A 21,388-nucleotide genomic window follows, 5' to 3' on the forward strand; every position below is an offset into this window, starting at 1 on the left:
CAGTAAAAGATCGTTTTGACTTCTATGACAAAGATGATGCTCGTGGAGTGTGCCCAAAGACTAGTATAAGATCAGAGCGCTATATTGTTCTTTTTCAGGTAATGGGAGATGGCAATAAAAGAGTTATAACTCTCTCACATCGAGCCCAAGTACGTCGCTTCACGTCTGATCTACTACGAGTTCTGAAGTCGCAGGCAAGCAAACAAGTTACTATGTCAGAGTTTCCTGCGGTCTACCAGCGTGTTCTTAATCGACCATGGGACATTGTGGATTATGGTGTCTGTGAATTCAGAGACATGCTGGGAGAAGTGTCAGAGAATGCAGTTGTCGTCTCAACTCAGGAAGATGGCGATGTAGTAATTTCAATACCAAAGAGAGAACAAACACCAGAAGAAATTGAAAAGACTAAACAGTTCGCAGGAGAGGTTAGGAATTTATGAATATCATTGTGTTTGTAGCTGTTACATTGTTTCTGTGTGCAGAACTTCATCATATACATTCTAGTTGTTAAAGTTTGATTCTGCTAATGCAAGAAATTGTGTAACTGCTGGATACAATGGCAGCAGTGTAGGATACAATAGGCTAGTGTAGTTCAGCTACCACAGCAGAATATACTTGGTGCACAGTAATAATGTGGGTTCTGAATTGGATGTCTTGAAAGTTGTAACACTTCAGACAGTAGCGGATCAAGAATGTGGGATTAGGAAATTATTCAGATTGTGATACCATGTTGTCATGTAATTGGTTACCAGCATTTGAAGCAAATGTACTGCCAGAACATTGGTAAATATGAATGGGACTAGGTGGTGTCACAAGCCAGACATCCTCAGTCCCAAGTCTCTCATTGCCATTAAAAATCCAAATTTCATAAATAGAATTAATTTTTTTTCTGTACTGTATGGATAGGCTAAGAAGGAGGAGAATTTATAATAATGTTTTCTGAAAAAGGCATAAGGAAAGTGTTCCAAAATTTAATTATATAGCATTTCTTTGCTGTTGACAACACTTTTATTATTTTTATCCCCCTCCCCCAGGTCTTAATGAAAAATTTAGTTTCAGTGAATCTTAATTGCATTGAAACATGACACTGTGAAACATCCAGTATTTATTTTTGCCTATTGTCCTTCACTATTTCATCCTAGGAATGTGTAGTCTTTATGGTACAAATCCATCATGAAATCTTTTACGGGCCTGATTTAGCAGACAGTTATGGCACACGTACCTCTTTTTACTTTGTCATGTTTGCAATTAATGTTGCAGGTAGTAGAGCTTTTGCGCCATGCTCCCCAGTGCAGTATGCTGTTCAACAAATTTATTCCCGCTTATCATCATCATTATGGCCACCAGTGTCGAGTTGCTGATTATGGCTTCACAAAGCTCATTGAACTGTTTGAAGCTATTCCACAGGTTGCTAAGGTATTCAGTTACTCAGTTTGAACAGTTGAATGCAGCTTATAAATGATTAAATCATATTTCATCTTCCTCTAAAATTTACCTGCTTTTGTAGGTTAGTTTTTTTTAAAAAAAAAGTGAGCACAAATGTTGAACAGTCTTATGTTTATTGAAGTTATCAACCTTGAAGACACTGAGAATCCCAAACACTTCTTAATAAAAGATCACTTATCTCTGAATTAGATTATATGTAGAGCATCCCACTATGTTTGTTTCTGGACCATAATAAAGCCAGGTTATGTGCTCTATGCATTAGCTTTGAAATTGTGTTTCACTTGTATATGAAAAGTTACTAGCAACACTAATGATACTGGGCAAGTTACCAATCAATTCTTCATTTGTTGAATGAGTCTTGTAAAGAAAGATTGTTAAGTGTTAGCTGGACTGAACTGGCTTACAGTAGTGTCCAATTGTGGGTTCAAAGAAAGAGGGAATTTCTTTACCTGGCAGATATAAACTGAGCAGGTGTCTCTAATCATTTGTCTTATTCTTATCTTTTTCATCACGTAGATTGAAGAAGATGGTGAAGGCGAGCGTAAAGTGATGCTCACATTAGAGGAACGGCTCAGGGTACTGGCAGAGCAGATTTCAGCTCTGGTACGCAGCCGTCGCTCAAATATGTCACTTTCTGCTCTGTCCATGGCATTTCTCCGTCAGCATGGTTATGCTCTCAAACCTAAGGCTTATGAATGTTCAGATTTGGAGCAGCTAATAAAACGCTTATATCATTCTGTTGCAGTAAGTACATAGACGTAAGACCAAACTGATCTGCTGGTATCAAGCCAAGATAAGTTGTCAGCATAGGAAAAGTAAAATGACTACAGGCATTAAATAAATATCACCTCTTATATGTTGGTCACTTTCTGTGAGATGATACAGCACAGGGCCCCAGAAGACAGCTATTCTCATACTTGCCACCATGAGAACCTGATATTTCATTTATTTTATGTATTGTCTACTTGACCGCCACGGTGGTCTAGCGGTCAGAACACTAGCCTTGTAAGCCTGGGGTCCCGGGTTCAATTCCCGGTGGTGCTCAAATTTATAACTTGTGTTGGGCAAGGCCGTGGTCTAGGCATCACGGAGTTTTCCTCCGGGGGCTTCCCCGGTTTCTCCGTGGCATCCCAACAATTACTCCACTCACACACAGAAGAAGGCAATGGCAAACCACTTCTGATCATGTCTGCCAAGAATGTATATATGTATGAGCAGGTCCCTGACAACCTGAAGAGGTTGGAAGGATCCTGTTCATAATATATGGACCTGTCATCAGACAGAACACTACAAATAAAAAAAAATTGTTTACTTGATGAGACTGTCAAATCTCAAACAAACATGCATTGAGTATTAGGATGATTAATGAATAATGACTTGGAAATATATTGGCTTAGTTTATGGTACTGTCCTGACATATGCTGGATGAACTATGGAAAACTATGGACGATATTAACATACACAGTCTTCAGGCGCAGATTTGAATTTGTGACTCCCAAAATTTGAAGCAGGCGTGCTAATTCCATAACTGTGCTGTTTGGTGTTGTAGCTAAGAATGCTGACTGACAAGATGTGATATGAATTGGGAGTGGAATAGCTTATACAGTTGTGAACGTCATGATTTAAATAATCTCTTTCCGTAGGTATGATGATATACTGAGATTTGAACTTTGGAGGTGGTGGAAGTTGAGTTCTTGTTAACTCCTTCTTCGTGCCTTGAGTTGTGATTTCTGAAGCTTTGATCTTATCTGACCTACTCTATGTGGATAGCTTTTAGATTAATTTATTTAGGCCATTTACTTCATAAGTTTTTTTATTTATTTTTTATTTTGCGCGGATAATACCACACCGTTGAATATTGCCATTTATCTTTGATGGGTGTAATACAGAGGTTGTGTCTGATAAATATGTGGCTGTCTTGTTGCATGACTTTAATGTATACAGTTATTTGTGGCAAAAGCACAATTTGAGGAAGTATGCAACATGTCTTGGATTTTTATGTTCTCAGATAAATGATTAAACATTGTTTTCCAGCATCTTGTGCCCATAATTTATAGTGAGTAATAGAGAACAGAATCTTGCTATCTTCTGTGAGGTATTCCTGTCAAATGTTGTGGTCGAGTGGGTGGCACTCCTGCTTCATATTCAGGAGGTTCTGGGATCGAATCTTGGCTTGGAGGCCGGCTGTCATGACTGGGTTTTTCATGGTTTTCCTCAGTTTATCCAGGCAGATGCCAGGATAATACCTTAAATTAGGCAGCGGCCACTTCCTTTCACATCCTTTACAATTCATTATTCACTGTCATCCTCTTATTCGACACTACATGGTCTGTGCTAATGAAAAAGTGTTGATAAATAATTTGAGGTATTCCTAAGTGTTGTTTTCATTGCTTTGATATAGTAACATTGCAGATTCTGATACAACTCTGTCAACATACTCTCCATTTTTTTCTATAACCAGCTAATTCTATGAAATAGTATCTATCTTGAGAAATTACTGGTTACATAGCTAGTAAAGAAATTCCATGCCTTTTATGAAACCTTTTATGACATTTGTTACTGTATTAATGAGACTCTACCAGGTTACCTTTTACCTAAATCCTATAATTGTATTTTCCTTCCTTATTTCATTATTATGGCATGTTCTGAAGAAGTATTGCTTAAATTGTAAACTAAATACTGTACCAGTCTTAAGATATCTGTACCTAAAAATATAATGAAAAATATTAATTTAATACTTATCAACTTAGATTGTGTCCTCATCATGTGGACCTATGGTGACGCTAGTGGATCGTGCTAAGTTGCACCAGTTAAGTCTCCAGGTCCGACGTATCCTCATGGAACAACCTTCTGGCAAGATGTTTGCTGGAGAATTTCTCCGGACTTTCTGGAATTATTTCAACCAGTCTCTTGATCTGAATGAAATTGATAAGCAGCTAGCTGGAATCATACGGGTATGCCACTTATTATTATTATTATTATTAAGTGTTCTGTCTTACGACAGGTCCATTGCTCTGCCCAAAAAGAGCTCTCCAGTTGTCCCTATTCTCGGCGTATGCCACTTATGTAATTTAAATCAGAATCTGAGATGGCTTCCTGAAATCAGTGTTTATTAATAGAGAGTGACAGATATAAATTTAATTGATACATGGTTGTGTAAGATGCCATAGTATTTTATTACTTCAAAATATTAGTGTAATATGTACAGATTGCAAGAATTCTCCTTTATTAGTGTCCAACACCCAGTGAATCTATCCTGTGTATATTGAGTTTGTCAGATAGTTCCCCGGATTAGGTTCGTATTCCAGATTTTCTGCTATATTTTCATAATGTGTGCTCACATACGGAGTTCTTTGTGTTTTGCTTGAAGGCCATATAAAGTTGTGCTCTGTCAGTTGATGTAGTGATGTTGGATAGCTTACCAGATAAGTTTATTTGCTTATGATTTACTGCAGTTGCTTATAATGTATTTGATTTATTGACTTTCTCTTGCATTATTATCCAAAGCTTAATGAATCTATACTCTGTCTCTGAGTTGTGGTGTTTGATAGCCCCTGGATAAGTTTGTCATTGCATTGCAAGAACAGCGTATCTCCAGGAAATGTAACAGGAATTGAAGGTTTTTTAAAACATAATTTTTGATCTTAGCTGTTGGATAGCATGGGTTTCTCATTTTCTGAATGTGTACTTTAAATAAACTTTTTTCTAGGTAACAAAACATGGCGGAGAAAGAGTAATAGAGCTTACACCAATACAAATGTTTGCGCGCAATATGTATCACCTGCTGTTCGAGTCCGATGGTCGCCTGCCTCTGTCAGCGTTTGAGTCCGCATACCTTCGCATGTTTGGCGTTGTTTGCCAGCCATCACAATTTGGACAGTCCACTATCTTATCACTGCTTCAGTCCATACCAGGCACAGTCCTGTTGAGAGGGAAATCAAACAAGAAGACATTAATTCTGAACAAGGATTTGGCATGTGGGTATTTTATTATTTGTATATTCAGTATACAGTGAAACTTTGATTTTGAATTTTTAGATTGTTCGTCATAGTTTTAAACGGTGGGTAGTAATAATACATGTAGAAATATGTTTTCTGGTTTTTGTGTATTTTAGAGCTAAAAGATGATTTAGTAGGTTAACTAATGTGTGATCTGTGTTATGGCATGTCCTCTGGTTACAAATGGAGAAGAAAGCATCCAGTGAACTTCTCTAGAATTATTTTACTTACACGTATAAATCTTTATGAATGTAGGCTGTCTCTCATCCCATATTATACAATTTTCCATGTTACAGCGGTGGGTATACCGCTTCCTGCAAATTTCAATAAACAAAATGGAGCCCATATTGATGACGGTGATCCAGTGTCCAGTGGTGATTCTGAAATTCATTCAGATTGTGCCACTAAACTACTAGCATCTGAAAGAGTAGCTGATACAGCAGTCCAGACAGGTATAATGTGGTTATTTCATGTCTTCCCATCACTATGTTTAAGTGGTTTATAACAGGGTGATTATTAATGGTGAACAAGGAGAAATTTAACAGGAAACAGTCATGGATTATCTCAAGATGTTCACTTGCTTGTACTGTGCTGCTGGTCTCCTAGCCTGGCCATTTTTAGCAGCACACTAATGTTTATTTGTGATTTTAAAACTGTAGAAATAGCCAGACATAAATGATGCATGCCATTTAACAGTTGAACTATCGAAGGAATGGAAGTAATTTTATGGAATAAGTATGACATATTTGTTTTAATAAATTGAGTCTGGCACAGTTATTTTTTTATATGCTTTCCAGAGTCAAAAGAGCAGTTGACAGAAGTTGATAGCTCAGCTGATAAATTCTTGAAGAGTATATTGGGCAATGGCATGTTTGATTCACCTACTTCTCCAAAGGAGGACTCACATGCGAAGGTAACGCCCATCTTCTTAACCCTTTGCCACACCTGTGATATGATAATGTAGTAAAGTCATATATCCTTTGTGCTACTTTCTTCCTTTTTTGTCCCATCTTGTCATATTAAATGTTACATAAGACAAATTTAAACTAGCTCATCTCATTGTTTAAAGTGTTAATATGGGCAGTTCCGTTGGTGCAATATAACTTGCAGCTTATTTTCTGTTAAGATTAAACCATAATGTGTTCAGGATCGTGTTTCATAAGAATAAACTACTTTCGAAAGGTGATTGTCTTTTGGGATGAAGATTTCTGTCTTCTGGGTTGTTGCGCTGTGTAGTCTGGTCGATGTTAACCAACGTTTCAGAGGTCATACTGCCTCCGTCATCAGGGCGATGAGTACGAAGATTTCTGTCTTCTGGGTTGTTGCGCTGTGTAGTCTGTTCGATGTTAACATCGACCAGACTACACAGCGCAACAACCCAGAAGACAGAAATCATCATACTCACAGCTGTAAAACCTCAAATCTTGCGTCTTTTGGGATGTTGCACCATGTAGTCTGGTAGAAATTTCTCGATGTTTCAGATCAGGGTGATCGTCACCCTGATGATGGAGGCAGTAGTCAGTGAGCTAGTCATTCGTACATTAATTTGCAGCATATGAATTTCCAAATACAATGAGCATTAATGTTTTAGAGGCTGGAGCATTATTTACATATTTATTTATTTGCAAAGATCCTTTATCCCTTGTGGTCACGTTTTTACAACCAGGTTGTATCTACGTTAGTATTATTCATAATGAACCGCCAATAGTTAAAGACTGAAGTATGTTAACAGCTTGATTATTGTTGGTTGTCAGACTGTACACAATCGTATTTGTGTTTGGTTTAATTACATTTATGCATGTCCAAAAGGAACTTGGGTGAATCATTCTTTTTAATGTAATGAAGTAAGTCGTGATGACTTTCTAATCCCACTAGTGATTTTCTTCTTCTTTATGGGAGTGGGGCTAATTCAACAAATTACCTAATGGGAACCAAAGTGTTCCTTTGAAGGGCTGTAAAATACAGATGAATTGCTAACTAGTAACTTGAATCTTGTGCTGAGATTGGTGAATGCCTGAAGTTTTACCACGATGACAACAGTACATCTTAATGGCATAGGCTGTAGGGAAATTTTTAATTTTTTTTATTGTCCTATGCATAACAGTAACATCTAATGTAATGAGCCACAGGTTAATTGTTACTACTTCATGACTTTTTATTGGGGTGATGGCTAAGATGTGATGACCAATCAGAAGGCTGAGTCTGAGCACAAGTTAGCTTGAGTTGAGCTTATAGCTCCTTTTGCCAGCTTGTGCGTTGATCAGGCAAGAAGCTGATAACTGATCTTGGTGTTTCTATGTGGCATATTGGAGTGACTGAGGAAAAGTATGAAAAGTTTGTTGGAATAGATGAACTGTGGAATAATTTTTGTATTCTTGATTCCTTATCACGTAGTTTATAAAGTTTATCTCCTTGCTTCTTATGCAACATAAATTGTAACCGCTTAATATTTTATATTGCATTTTCCTTTAGACCATGCACATGGTTTCATGCCCAGGAATTATTTGCTTGAGTTGTAAGCAGTCAGGATACGTAAGTCACTCCCAGAATCAAAAAATATATATACAATTATTTAATTGTAATTATTGATATCACAAGAATTTAATAGCAACTGATAGTTATTGTATATTACTGAAAATTCATGTTGATCTTCCTCACAGATTTGCACATGATATAAAATGATATACATTCATATGCATCTAATGACTAACAGTTTGCAATTTTTAATACGGCCGAGCTGACATAGTCGTGGCAGTATTAACTAACATGGTGCCTGTATAGTCTAGTACCAATATACTTACCTGCTGGTCGCAGTAATGAGAGTCATAATGATATGTGGACTGAGGCTAATAAATTGCAGTTACAACAGTTCTTTTTCCAGTTAATTATATGAACTTTTTGTCAGTATCCATTACTGTCACAGACTTGCTTTCAGTTGCTAAGCTTACAACTCTTTTTCTATAGCTTACTTTCTACAAAGTGAGTATATGTTTTTGTTGGAATGCCATGTCACTGATTTCTTGAACATTTTGCATGCCATATTGCTGACTGCTTGAACATTTTGCATGCCCACAACAGGCTTTTACAGAGAAGTTATGCAGCACAAACCATCGACCCTCAACATGGGGCCTTATGTGGGGAGGAGCCAGTCCTCCACAGTATGCACCCTACTGCCATTCGACAGCATTCAGTGCTTATATGGTATATGTTCCGCTTCTGCTGTATAGTTTTCTGTGTCGTTGGCTTATTGATACTACTGCACTAAACCATTTACAATATGGAGCAGTCTGTTTTTTAATAATTTGTAAATATTTTTCAAAAAAATTTTTGCTGTCATAGGGTAGTTACAGTGTAGTAATAAATTGTTACAAGACGAGAAAGACCATCATAATGGATCACTAGGAATTTGTTTTACAAGTCAACATCACTTACATGTCTTAAAGAATGTCAAATACAAACATGTTTTTAATTTGTGCTTGTCACTTGAATTTTTCATTTGTACCAATTTCACTGCCATGCACAATTTTGGAGCTTTATAATTTAATCTCATCCCCAAATATTATTAGAGTGGTCAAATATAGGAGGATGAGATGGGTGGGGAATGTAACATAGATGAAGGAAATGGGAAATGCATGGTAATTTGTACTCGGAAAATCTGAAAAGAAGAAACCACTTGGAAGACAAGGCATGAATATGAGGATTAATTTTAAAATGGGTCTTGATGAAATTAGGTGGAGTGTCAGCCTCTTTAATTATGTACATTTTGTGAGCTGTTCATTTATTCAGTTCTGCGTTTAAAAGTGTAAAGCTGTCACGACCATTTTGTTCAAAAATATGCGTCTCTGACTTGAATAGTTTTCAAAGAGATAAAAGTGGCAGCCATTAGCTGTTGTTTTCTGCCTAATTTCCAGGGAGGAACCACACCACCGTGGCCTAAGGCTGCGTCGAACACTGCAGATACTTCTCCCACAAAGAGTCTGTTACCTTCACATTCCAGCTCTCTGTCTGTGAATTCATCTCCATCCTTCAATTTCCCTTCAGGTTGTCTGCCCCATGTTGTTCCTCCTGATCCCAGTGAACTTCCACTCCCGCAGCTGATCGGATCAAGGGCAGGAGGCAGCAGAGCATCAGAAGATACCGAGGACGATCAGTGGAGCAGCAAACCGAGCGGTGATGCAGAGAAGGATGGAAACCATAAAAATGATAGAGCCATGTCTACTGCTGGGGATAGTCTTGATAGTTCAAATGTTAGCATTGAAATGGCAGAGAGTGGACTTAGCACCCCAAACAGAACTAGGCGTAAGTTTTTACCTCATTGGATAGTTCATAGTTCTTGCATACAGTAGCATTCCCAGCCATATATAGTAGTGTCAGTTGTGGTCTTCTGGGTTGTGACATCCTGTGGTTACCGGTGTTCAGGAGGAACATAATACAGGAATACCTCGGAGATATTGCGGGTTCGGTTCCAGATCACTGCAATAAAGCGAGTCACACTAATTTTTTGGTTTCCCAGTGCATATAAAAGTTATGTTTACACTATACTGTAGTCTATTAAGTGTGCAATAGCATTATGTCTAAAAAACATTGTGAGAATTACCAAAATGTGATACAGGCACGAAGTGAGCACATGCTTTTGGAGAAATGGCGCCGATAGACTTGTTTGACGCGGGGTTGCCACAAACCTTCAATTAAAAAAAACAACAAACAATATCTGCGAAGTGCGATAAAACGAGATATGCGTGATAACCACCTGCAAGACTATATAGGACATCATAACCCAGAAAACCACTATGAACGGGGTTATAATCGTTTAACATTTTAATACAATTTCATGAGCTCTGTAATTATTTCAGTGCTAAATATTTTCGTTTTAAGATTGGTTGTCAGACTTTTAACCATTGCTTTTCAGACTGCGAACATTTTGAAGGATCAGTGCAGCAAGGAATGTCCCAAAGTCAAATTCACTACAACTGATGATGGCAAAGTTATGCATTTACAAGCTCAGGAAGCTGTTAGTGAAAGTTAGAAATGTTTCCCAAGCAAATCTGATTTGTTTCCGTTAATTCATATGCCAGCAAATTTCCTTGTTGGATCCATTATGCATTTTCTGCATGACTTTACCATCTTTCAAGTATAATAAAGTAATGACTTTTGAATGTGGGGAGTACTTTGTTTTCTGCCATTGTTCACTAAGCTGGAGGATCCCTTGGCCAGTCATCTTTGTCATTGACGTATGATTGCAAGTAAATAATGTCCTCTCTTTGTGCTTTTATTTCAGAAGTGGAGTCCTTCATCAGCAACTGGAAGACGAAAAAATAGTGCTGATGATTCAAAGTTGAATGTAACTTCTGTTTTTTGTGGGTGAATCATTTTATTACTTGACAAGTATACATCATTTGCTGTATATATTTTTTTTTTTCAGGCAAGAGGCGCTTAGCTGCTCAGTTCAACACTCCAATAGAAATGCCATGACAGCCTCGCGGCCAGCAGCATTGAACCAAAGTACCTGAAGCAGCAGTCAGGAGTATTATTTTGTATAGCACAAATGTCATGTTTTATTAGTACCAAGTATATATGTATCATATGTAAGTAGATACTGGTTGTGAATCATCATCCATGTCTGAAATGACCATCATGCAATGCAGTTTCATGGCCCAAGTACATAATGTTTTTGTTTACATTACATGGTACAGTGCAACATTTTATTCCCAGCATTTAGTGATGTGTGTGTGTGTGTGCTTGGCACTTGGATATTAAATTTCCAATCTTTTCCTTGAATTCTGTACTATTTTGAATACAGACGAGAGTAGAAAATCCAAATTTGCAAAGTTTGCTTTTGAGTTCACGTATTTACGTATGACATGTAAATTAAAATCATGTTTGTGTTGAAGTTCTGTACCACCAGCATGGCACTGACACATAGGAACTTAAGGGAAAGATTTTTTGTTTGTCTATTGATTTATTTGGAATGCATATTTAAATAAGGGGTGTATTACAAATCTAGATGTTGAGTTTGCTGTTGAGATGATGTAATAAGTATGTTATTGCTTTAAAGGCCAAGATACATTACTGTACTTTTCTTTGTAAATTAAATATGGAACTTATATCTAGCTATGCATATTTACTTTCTGATTCATACTATTGTTAAAAGTAGCCAAAAGAGTGAATCACAATTTTGAAGCTTTATTATAGTTTTGCAGTTTTTGTTATTATGCAACAAGCAATATGATATGAATCTTTCATGCTTTTATGTTTGAAAACTAAGTTATCAAAATTGTTTGTGATTTAAAAATTAATTTTGAGAAATAGAGGTTTGGGCACCAAGATGTATGTAAATATTTTGTTTACATTGAGGGATGAAAATGTTTTAATCATTGCTTTACATTATATAGATGTTTACAATTTAAGATAAAGAAGTGATGTGTACATAAGTTCCAGCTCACAGTTCACTTCTGTCAGGTCACATGCATCAGGGCCCCCCCAAAGAATGTAGATTTGTGGTGATTTGGTGTTCACTTTCTGAACTGGTTTCCATTGTGATTTTTTTTTGGTCTGAAAGCGTACTTAGCCGCTCATGTATGTACACCAATGTGCATTATAACTTGGAAGTACTTACTTTGTTTTGTCTGTGTATTGTTGGAGCATGGGTTTATGGATGTTTATTAACAAGAGATGATGCTGGTTTTATAATTCCAAGGTCATGTGGCATTGACGTTCAGTATTTTATCAAAGAGTGAAATGTCTTTAATAATGTAAAACTTGGTATCTTACTGAAGGTGCATGCAGTATTTGGTATATTATATGAACCAATGATATTGGTGGTTGTCAGTGAAGGATAGGAAAAAGTAGGCAAAGATACCAAAGAAGTTATTTATGACTGGTTTATTTTTTTCTTGAGACAGAGGAAAGGTGGAAGGTGGTGGACAGTCCTCCAAGAAGGCAAGGTCCTCTAGTGTATCACTCAAGTTATCTTTGACTATTAAGCAAGGTACTGAGTGAGTAACGTAAGAGAATGTTATTCATGTTCAGTTGAAGAAAGTCTTAAAAATAAATATACCGCCATGCCATCGTGTAAAAACCGTTACTTACATGTTGAGGTATATTTCCTTTTAGACTATATAAGAGAGGCTTTTTAATTGTTTTTAAAGTGGCATCTATAGTGAATATAGGTGCATGTGCCTTAATCGATACACTGCGTATCGGTTGGCTATGATATTCAGGTGATGGAAGAGGAGAAATGATCATGCACCTTCCATCTGTCTTCAAGTTCCTTGTAGTGTAGGAGAGTTCACTTGAATCAGAATGTTGAATCTTGAAGGGACATAACTGATGTGGGTATGTAATTTGCTTCCTAGTGAATGACCTGAGGTATACCAATGCCACGTTTTTCATTACATTAGTGAACTCTTTTCCGTCCTTAATGCAGAAATGTAGACTTTAAGAGTACGCTTGGTGCCCAGAACATTTCATTTCACAAATTGAATCCTGTTTGGTAAATAAAGAACTAAAACAAAAAAGTTAAATAATTCCTAATTTTAGTTTTAAGTTGCTGTGTAATCAGATTCAAATTATTCCTGAAGTGAAAAAGAATGTATAAGTAGTTGATTAATTATCTATGCAACTCTAAAATTTGAAATGTTAAAATATTACCTGCTGATAAATTGTTTTGCATGTTTTAAGTAGCAGTCGATCATCTTATGATCACTATTGTAGAGAAAGATATTGAAGCTGCGTTGTGGCACTAATTCTTCATTGTTTTAAATGTCATCAGCTGTATATCATGTTTAAGAGATTTTAATTTTGAATACAGGAATTTTTTTGTGATCCTGAACTGGGGGGTTCTGTTCACAGGGACAGAAAACTGCCTTTCTGGTATTTTATGTGTAAAATTTATATGCAAGTAAATACTGTATTTTGGTGAGAACACTGGATGTCTTATTATGTTAGCTTTAGATTTAATGAACTAAAATATGTTTAACCACATAAGACCTTTTCCCATTCATTTCTTCCAATTTTATTCAGATAGTAGCAGAAAGGTGAAATCTCAAAATTGTATAAATGGAAACTACAATTTTGAGAGTTCACCTTTGCCCCCCACCATGTGCCATATCAATATTTGACGATACACACTTTTCTGTTCCTGTTCACATCATTTGTTGAAATGTATTATACAGTAGAACCTCGATATAACGCAGGTTTTGGGGGACAGCTTCAGTACACACGTTATATGTGAAATTTACGTAATCGTATTGGGGGACATGATTTCAGCCGCGGTATATTGAGGTTCCACTGTATTTAGGAAGGTTAAAGTTACACCTATTCAAAGTCGTGTCCATCTCGTGCACAATTTCCCCCACCCCTCCCCAGAACAAATTGCTGTAATTGGAAGGAGATGAATGAATAGTCCCAAGTACTCAGGGTTTTAGCACATGTATCAAGGGGATTAAATTTGTAACACAATGTTAACATGGACAACAAAGAATTACAAGGGAACTTTGAAGAATAAGTGGTATTTCTTTAAACATTTTTATTATAACACACATTCAGCTACAAAGATTCTAAAAGTGTTAATATGATGTTCAATTACACTGTTCCAGGTCTTTGTAAATTATTTACAGATATCACACAAACCCAAAATACTATACAATCAACAATCTAGTTCACAACTCAAATTTCTTTAGTGATCGCCTTCTGTCACTACAGGACCTTTCATCCCAGTGCCTACTGGACCATGGCGGCGTTCCCATATCATTCGATGTTTCTGTTTCATGTAGGCGTCTTGCACTCTTCCATAAGCACCAATATCACCATCTAGAATCAAAGTATTGCAAACCCATCACTTTTTAACGCTTTGAGGCTGAAGCTCATCCCCATATTTAAGAATTCAGTCTGAACTAGAAAGATAACACAGCACTTAGCTATTACAAAGATCAGCTGGTTAACGCTGTATAAGAAAATAATTGCTGTATATTATGAGAATTATACAAAACCCATGAACATACTCTGTAGGCAGAATGCAGAATCACCAATTATTAAATGATGTGGTACATAACATTATCACTGGGATTTAACAGTTGAAATTGTACCACACTGTGAACTTACAATGAAACTGCTATTAAATGTTGAATTTTTCATGCAATCACATGACATCTCCAATACCAAAGATTCCCCCTTCAAATACTAGGCTACATGTAAAGCAGACATTCTGTGGGATGCACAACATCAAGGGAAATATGAACTAAGAAAACTGACCTGTGTATGACAGAAATGGTAGGAAACTGACATAAGAGTACAGATTTTTCAAAATGTAACACAATCATAAAGGGTTCATCAATATGTACTCTGCAGCTTTAAGAGGTTGCTGAAATCCCATTAATTACAACTGTAACTGCTTTCTTAAAAATGTAAATACTTACACTTCATGAACCAATTTTCAGCACCCTCATTATACTGTTCCCAAATATGTTTGCATTTCACTTCATGATCGGGGGATTCGTATAAGACACAGTCTTCAAATCTTCGCCTCAAAATACTCAGAATTTCATTATCTACAAACCTATCAAGAAAAAAATATTTTTCTGACATCACTTCATTCAATAAAAATAATTGCTTCATGTATAGGAAGAGGATAAGTTTGTCAAAGATGAAATAAATTAAAGTGACATGTGTTTATGGAAGTTAAACATGGAGACAAATGTATTCCATGGATCCTGTCACCACATTACTGGAGATGGAGTAGATAAGTCAGTATAGTGACTGACTATGGACTGGATGGCCCAGGTTCGATCCACGACAGGGGCCAACTTGAGGATGAGATAGTGCAACATGTAGTAAAACATAAGGAAGATACATACAAAATTTTGGTCAGGAAACCTGAAAGCAATAGACCACTTAGAAGACTTCTAATTCAATACAAACTATGGCTATTACATTCAATAATAATAATAATACATGTAACACATATTAAAAACAAAATGTATTTTGGAAATAGCTGCTGCAATATGTATCTCAGGAGCAAGATTTGTCTCAGGTACATAGAAGAAAATACCCTATAAAGTGGTGAATAGATGGAATAATAACAACCTATTAGTACTAGCAATCACAAAATCATAATTTTATAATGCAAACACATAATGTACTCTGAAAATTGGTTAATTCATTCACATTTACAATTTAAAGAAGCCTAGAAAGAGGTATATTTCAGTAACCGGGATGGTGATGCTGTAGAAATGTTTTATTTTGTATCTATATTTCTATTCAATTCCAGCAGCTGCTGATACAACAGGCAATCCGCTAATTCCCTGTAACATACCTATCATTTCTGTATGCCTTATAAAATAAGCTTAATGATTTAATTAACTTATTATGGTTTCTTGACGATAAATACTTGTCTCGTTTAAATTGCTGTTGGGCTTCTTGTATGCACACAGGGTCATCAGTGTAGCATTCATCAATAGTTGGAACCCGTCGAAATTTTTGGTGATACCAGGCGTAATCGTTTTGATTCGGAACAACAATTTTCTCTGTAAAATTTAAATGTTTTAAATTGCGTACTTTATTTGCAAAACATTAAGATAAACACAGCGCAATAACGTCATTTCTAACCTCTAAACCATATTACTGGAGATTCAACAACATTCATTACACCATCAGCAAATCTAAATAATGCATTTCTTGCCCTTGGTGTATCTCCCATTATAAGTGAACAGAACTGTATAGATAAACTCCAAAATCCACAAGTTTCCTACAAAAATTACTCGCTTTAGGAATCCTCTTATTAAATACTACAATGCACAGGTTATTGTACAAAATTGTTCTTTACATCTGTGATCTTTAATATAGGTGTGAAATGAGGGAAGTGGTGGAATGGCTTCATGTTGGCAGCATTTACAATGTTGATCGCTGCGCTCTCTTCGGTTAAAAACATTAAGAAGTGATGTATATAAAGACGACGCGTCCTTGTAAACGATTTCTCTTCTGTGTCGTGGCTGAAAATGGTAAGTAGTGTCGAAGCGGAAGAATCTGTTTGCATCCTTTCAGCATTTGGGGTGTCTTAACTGCTAACTGCTTGTAGTTGTTTATTGTTTAGCACTTATTTTGCAGTAGTGTCGTAAGATTGGTTTTTATATTCGGCTATGGTGAAATTGATTGTAAAATTATCCCAGCATAGCATCTCGCTAATCCGGCTCAGACGAACTATCCAGTGTGCAAAACATATTTAGTAAGGAAGCGGGAACACTAATCTTTAATGTTCTAACAATCCAGCACACTTTGCACCGCATTGGGCTTGAGTGTAAAGAAAAGGTTTATTTAACGAGCTTTATATGTAGCGTTTTCGGTGAAGGTAAATAATGCAGGGAACCCCAGATGTTTTTGTGTACCTGAACTGAAAATTACATAGCTTTGTAATTAAATTCTTGATTATCTGCTAAAGAATAGTGATATATTTCATTAACGTGTAAACACCTCGTGGTCCCATGTTTTTTTTACGCCACGTGGTGTGAAATTCTAGGGCTCAAAAGTGGACGTTTCCAACAATAATGGCTGTTGCTGAAACGCACGAATTTTTTGTACATCTGCGTTGGTTGAAATGCGTAAAATTATGGGTTATTTTAATTTACAGTCTCATCGTAAGTTCAGCGCCCCACGTCATGGGTCTATGGGATTCTATCCCAAGAAACGGTCTCAAAGGCATCGGGGTAAAGTAAAGGCGTTCCCTAAAGACGACCCATCAAAGCCTGTCCATTTGACTGCGTTTATTGGCTACAAAGCAGGAATGACCCATGTGGTTCGTGAAGCAGATAGACCTGGGTCGAGTAAGTATAGATGTATTATTTGAGGTTCTCATGGTAGTTTAGTAAACCTGTAGAACAGTGGTTTGAAATTGTGTGCTTTGTTACTTCCAGATTTCATTGTGCAGAGAAATGTTTTGCTTGGGGATGGGGGGGAGTTCTCAAAAAATTAGATGATCGAGAATTCTATGTAGGATTTGAGGGTGATGAATATGCATGGCTTTTCTTTAGCGAATTCTACTTGGGGAAATGAGGAATTGGTTAACTTGGAGAACTGATGTTTACGAAGGATAAATTTGCATTGTAGAGGTAAACAAAAAGGAGATTGTGGAGGCTGTGACGATACTGGAGACACCGCCAATGGTAGTGGTTGGAGTTGTAGGGTACATTGAAACCCCTCATGGACTGCGTGCCTTGAAGACGGTGTGGGCAGAGCATTTGTCAGAGGACTGCAGACGCAGGTTCTACAAGAACTGGTAAATTGTTTGCCTTTGAGGTCATATCTAACGTAATTCAAAGCTAATGTGTTAAGAATTGCAATAATCTGTTTGAGCTTATGAATGGGGACATTAGTAATGTAATGTGCACAATGGGGTGCAGAATTTTATGTCTTTGGTAATAACTGCCGATGATGACTAGTTTTCTGATCTTTATGAAGAAATTTCTAGGGCGGACTGAGGCAGTGGTATCATGAATTGTATTTGTGAATTGTTGTAATTGTGTGTACTGATTTCACAAACAACTCTCCACTCTGCAGATGAGAGTCATTAATCCATGCCAAAAACTAGTGTTGGTTGTGGCTGGATGTGAGGGTTCATGTCTCCACTCGCAGAAGAGACGGCCCTCTTTCCTTCCTACATCCACTTCCCAGATCCTCTGTGTCTGCACATTATATTGACATTCACAGGTACAAGTCTAAGAAGAAGGCTTTTACAAAGACATCAAAAAAGTGGCAGGATGAGTTGGGTCGTAAATCGATTGAGAAGGACTTCAAGAAGCTAGTTCACTATTGCAAGGTCATCAGAGTTATTGCACACACACAGGTACAGAATTTTATAGTTATTTTGGGTAGTTGGTTAGATCACATGTATGTTTTCAGACTACTGTGGTTTATGTATATGTAAATTTTCAGCTAGGCGCTATGGAGGTGCTTAGTGGAGGGGGTAGAGCTGCTACTTGTTGATTTTAACATTGCGATTGAATTTCTTTACTTTGCGTTTATGTGCTAACACCAAGTATTGAAATTTTGGCCTTGATAATTCAGGCCCACATGGAAGTCGAGTGGTGGTAATCTGTTACTAGGTATTGAATTGTGTTTGTTTAAACATTACGTTATACAGGGTTAAATCCTCTTATTTGTGACGAGGTGCATGCTTCCCCCACATTTGTCCTTGCAGCCTTATTTGTTTGGTTTTCCTCGCGTGAATTGTGTTTTGGTTTTAACTATCCTCGTTCAAAGTTAAAATATCTGAAAAATGATCAGAACTGATACGTGGACTTAATGTTCCTGGTTCGCCAGTGAGCTGAAAGTCCATAGCGACCCGGGAGCTGCCTATTATGCAGTATAGTCCTAGTCGCAGTATCAGAGAGCAACTCTGCTCCCTACCTCGTAGGTGAGTGGAGGAAAGGCATATTCCATGACCTTTCTGTAGTCCATTGGGCTGGGACCAGGAAGAAAAACCATGCTTGTTACACGAACTTCTGTTACAATAAGAGTTTGAATTGAGAAATGTGTTTTCATGTTTATGAAACTGGAGAACACTTGTTCTTTAAAATTCTAATGTTGGTATGCTTTTATCAGATGAAGCTGTTGAAGAAACGTCAGAAAAAGGCCCACATCATGGAGATTCAGCTTAATGGTGGAACTATCGAGCAGAAAGTTCAGTGGGCTCGTGAGCATCTAGAGAAGCCAGTACCTGTATCCCAAGTATTTGGTCCTGATGAGATGATTGATGTTATTGGGGTCACAAAAGGAAAAGGTTACAAAGGTGTGTGCTGGAGGTTTAAGATGATATAAAATTTGCATGTAGTGTTATCTAGTGAGGATATATGATGAAAAACCATGACTGTAGTTCTGATAATGATAATGTGGAATAGTCATGTTGCCTTCCTACTGATATCCCCTACTTATCCATTATTTAGTATGGGTTTGATGCTTGATTTCATTTTGTGCAAGTGACTTGCCTTATAGAAGTACTGTAAAAAAAACTACATTAAAATTATTCAATTCATGTGTAGTTTTTTTTTTCCCCCAATTTCAAAATTTGAGTCTAGGTTTTTTATTTTGAAACCATTTCCAGGTGTGACGTCTCGTTGGCATACCAAGAAATTGCCGAGGAAGACTCACAAAGGTCTGCGAAAAGTTGCCTGTATTGGAGCTTGGCATCCAAGCAGAGTGTCGTTCACTGTTGCCAGAGCTGGTCAGAAGGGTTACCACCACCGAACAGAGATGAACAAGAAGATATATCGTATTGGGCAAGGCATCCATACAAAGGATGGCAAGGTGTGTGGGATTTTTTCTTTCCTACGTTCCCAATAACATGAACTATGTCGCAGCAGTGATCATATTGAAGATGGTTGTCTTGTGGGTGGCGCCGCGTAGTATGGTAGAAGTTTACCGATGTTTCGGGGGTCCTTGTTGGCTCCATTAAGTGGGCTACTTTTTGGGCACATCATCATGAAATAAGTTGCAACACAACATAGCCATCACACTGATTGATTCTGAATTATAACTGAACTAGAATCCTGTTCATTTTGCACTAGAAGTAAGCTTTCGTGCATCTGGTGGAATGGTTACTGCTAATGATGAGATGGTCAAAAAGGTATTGAATGTTTGTGATATTAAATCCTGGTCTGAAGCAGTTTGAAGTTTGTTGTCGAAGCTTAGAGAGTGTGGCTCTAAATGTGTATTGGAGTTGAACTGCGTTCTTTTCGTAGTATGGAAAGAGCGCAGTTCAGCTGTGCACTGTTATAGATCATTTTCGCTGAGTAGCGCTTGTTACAGGTTGAGCAGAATTTTTATTGAACCAAGATTTTGTTCTTAACGCAGAAATTGGACGTAGTATGAACTCTAGTATTGGTTTATTCTGTTTTTAGGTTGTGAAAAACAATGCATCTACAGAATACGATCTGACAGAGAAGACAATCACGCCAATGGGAGGATTCCCTCATTATGGTGAAGTCAACAATGATTATGTAATGTTGAAGGGATGTGTTATGGGCCCCAAGAAGAGGGTTATCACAATGCGCAAGGTATGAAGTGTCTCGGTATTGTTATTCTGTACAGTTCAGCAAATGCCACTAGTGATGATTTTTATTAGAGCCAAGAGGATTCTGAAGATACCAGTGTTGTTCAATGATAGAACTGAGGTGGCTTTTGATGCTGTAGCTTGTTCTTTTTTTAAGTTGCCATATTTGTTTTAATTAATCTTTTCCCTCTGCAGTCTCTGCTTGTTCACACGAAGAGGAAGGCGCTTGAAAATATAAAACTGAAATTCATTGATACGTCTTCCAAGTTTGGCCATGGTCGTTTCCAGACTGCGGCAGATAAGGCTGCGTTTATGGGACAGCTTAAGAAAGATCGTATCAAGGAAGAGAAAACCACACAGTGATTTCATTTATGTTTTGCTGTGAATTAAGACATGAAATAAAATTTTCATTGCTTGTTGACTTGAGTTTTTTCTAATCATCTGGTTTCCAACCATTTCCATGTATTGCACATTGCTGTACACAATGTGATATTGGTACAAATTTTAATTTTATTCCCCACTTATTGGTAAAAGGGTTTTTGGTGCTTTGTCTTTTGGAAAGAAATGGCTGTAATACTGTAGGAATGCCTGTCATTTTGGTGACATTAGTGTGAGAAGTATTTATCTGGCAGAATTTCCACCAAATTTCATGTATTTACATGTAGACATCAGCTGTGAAGAATTAACCTCATCCCCAAGTACAAGATAAACCAGCCTGTCCTATGAGTACCAGGGTCCATTCTCTGGATAATGCGCAGCCGAGGTTTGACTGGCAACCAAGCCCTATCTAGTACTGATTTAAGGAATTGGTAGACACTATACCAGTTCATAACCCAATCACCTACATGGCGTGCAATGGGAGTACTTTAACTTTTGTCTGGAGTTTAAACTTTGCATTCTGGAA

General features: G+C 37.2%; 3 protein-coding genes across 6 annotated transcripts in view; 2 read left to right on the top strand and 1 right to left on the bottom strand.

Annotated features, from left to right (window-relative positions):
• Marf1 (meiosis regulator and mRNA stability factor 1-like protein) overlaps positions 1-13,368 on the top strand; it is a 31,723-nt gene extending 18,355 nt beyond the window's left edge. For 3 of the 4 annotated variants that reach the window (XM_022086845.2, XM_022086847.2, XM_022086849.2), the window contains 10 exons: positions 99-425; positions 1,261-1,416; positions 1,963-2,190; positions 4,197-4,400; positions 5,156-5,423; positions 5,741-5,896; positions 6,242-6,357; positions 8,523-8,645; positions 9,356-9,743; positions 10,867-13,368. In XM_022086845.2, coding sequence (XP_021942537.2) covers positions 99-425; positions 1,261-1,416; positions 1,963-2,190; positions 4,197-4,400; positions 5,156-5,423; positions 5,741-5,896; positions 6,242-6,357; positions 8,523-8,645; positions 9,356-9,743; positions 10,867-10,916 — 2,016 coding nt within the window. In that variant the 3' untranslated portion in view covers positions 10,917-13,368. The remainder of the gene's footprint in view (positions 1-98; positions 426-1,260; positions 1,417-1,962; positions 2,191-4,196; positions 4,401-5,155; positions 5,424-5,740; positions 5,897-6,241; positions 6,358-8,522; positions 8,646-9,355; positions 9,744-10,866) is intronic. The other variant, XM_022086848.2, reaches the window with a different exon arrangement.
• Positions 13,369-13,956: 588 nt separating this feature from the next.
• On the bottom strand, positions 13,957-16,284 carry ND-PDSW (NADH dehydrogenase (ubiquinone) PDSW subunit). Its single transcript, XM_022086861.2, has 4 exons — positions 16,050-16,284; positions 15,832-15,967; positions 14,861-15,000; positions 13,957-14,255 (listed from the first exon to the last, which is right to left on the bottom strand). Exons 1-4 carry the CDS (start codon positions 16,138-16,140, stop codon positions 14,122-14,124), a joined length of 501 nt encoding a protein of 166 aa, XP_021942553.1. The 5' UTR covers positions 16,141-16,284; the 3' UTR covers positions 13,957-14,121.
• A 25-nt stretch (positions 16,285-16,309) lies between these two features.
• On the top strand, positions 16,310-20,905 carry RpL3 (ribosomal protein L3). The gene is made up of 8 exons (XM_022086853.2): positions 16,310-16,441; positions 17,068-17,260; positions 17,544-17,712; positions 18,144-18,279; positions 19,038-19,224; positions 19,537-19,739; positions 20,333-20,488; positions 20,680-20,905. The coding sequence occupies exons 1-8, from the start codon at positions 16,439-16,441 to the stop codon at positions 20,845-20,847; spliced, it is 1,215 nt and encodes a 404-aa protein (XP_021942545.2). The 5' UTR covers positions 16,310-16,438; the 3' UTR covers positions 20,848-20,905.
• Positions 20,906-21,388: the final 483 nt, after the last annotated feature.

The sequence above is a fragment of the Zootermopsis nevadensis genome, unplaced genomic scaffold (assembly GCF_977971745.1).
Source record: "Zootermopsis nevadensis isolate Lab colony 2312 unplaced genomic scaffold, Znev_1.0 Znev_ptg000032l, whole genome shotgun sequence".
NCBI lineage: Eukaryota > Metazoa > Arthropoda > Insecta > Blattodea > Termopsidae > Zootermopsis > Zootermopsis nevadensis.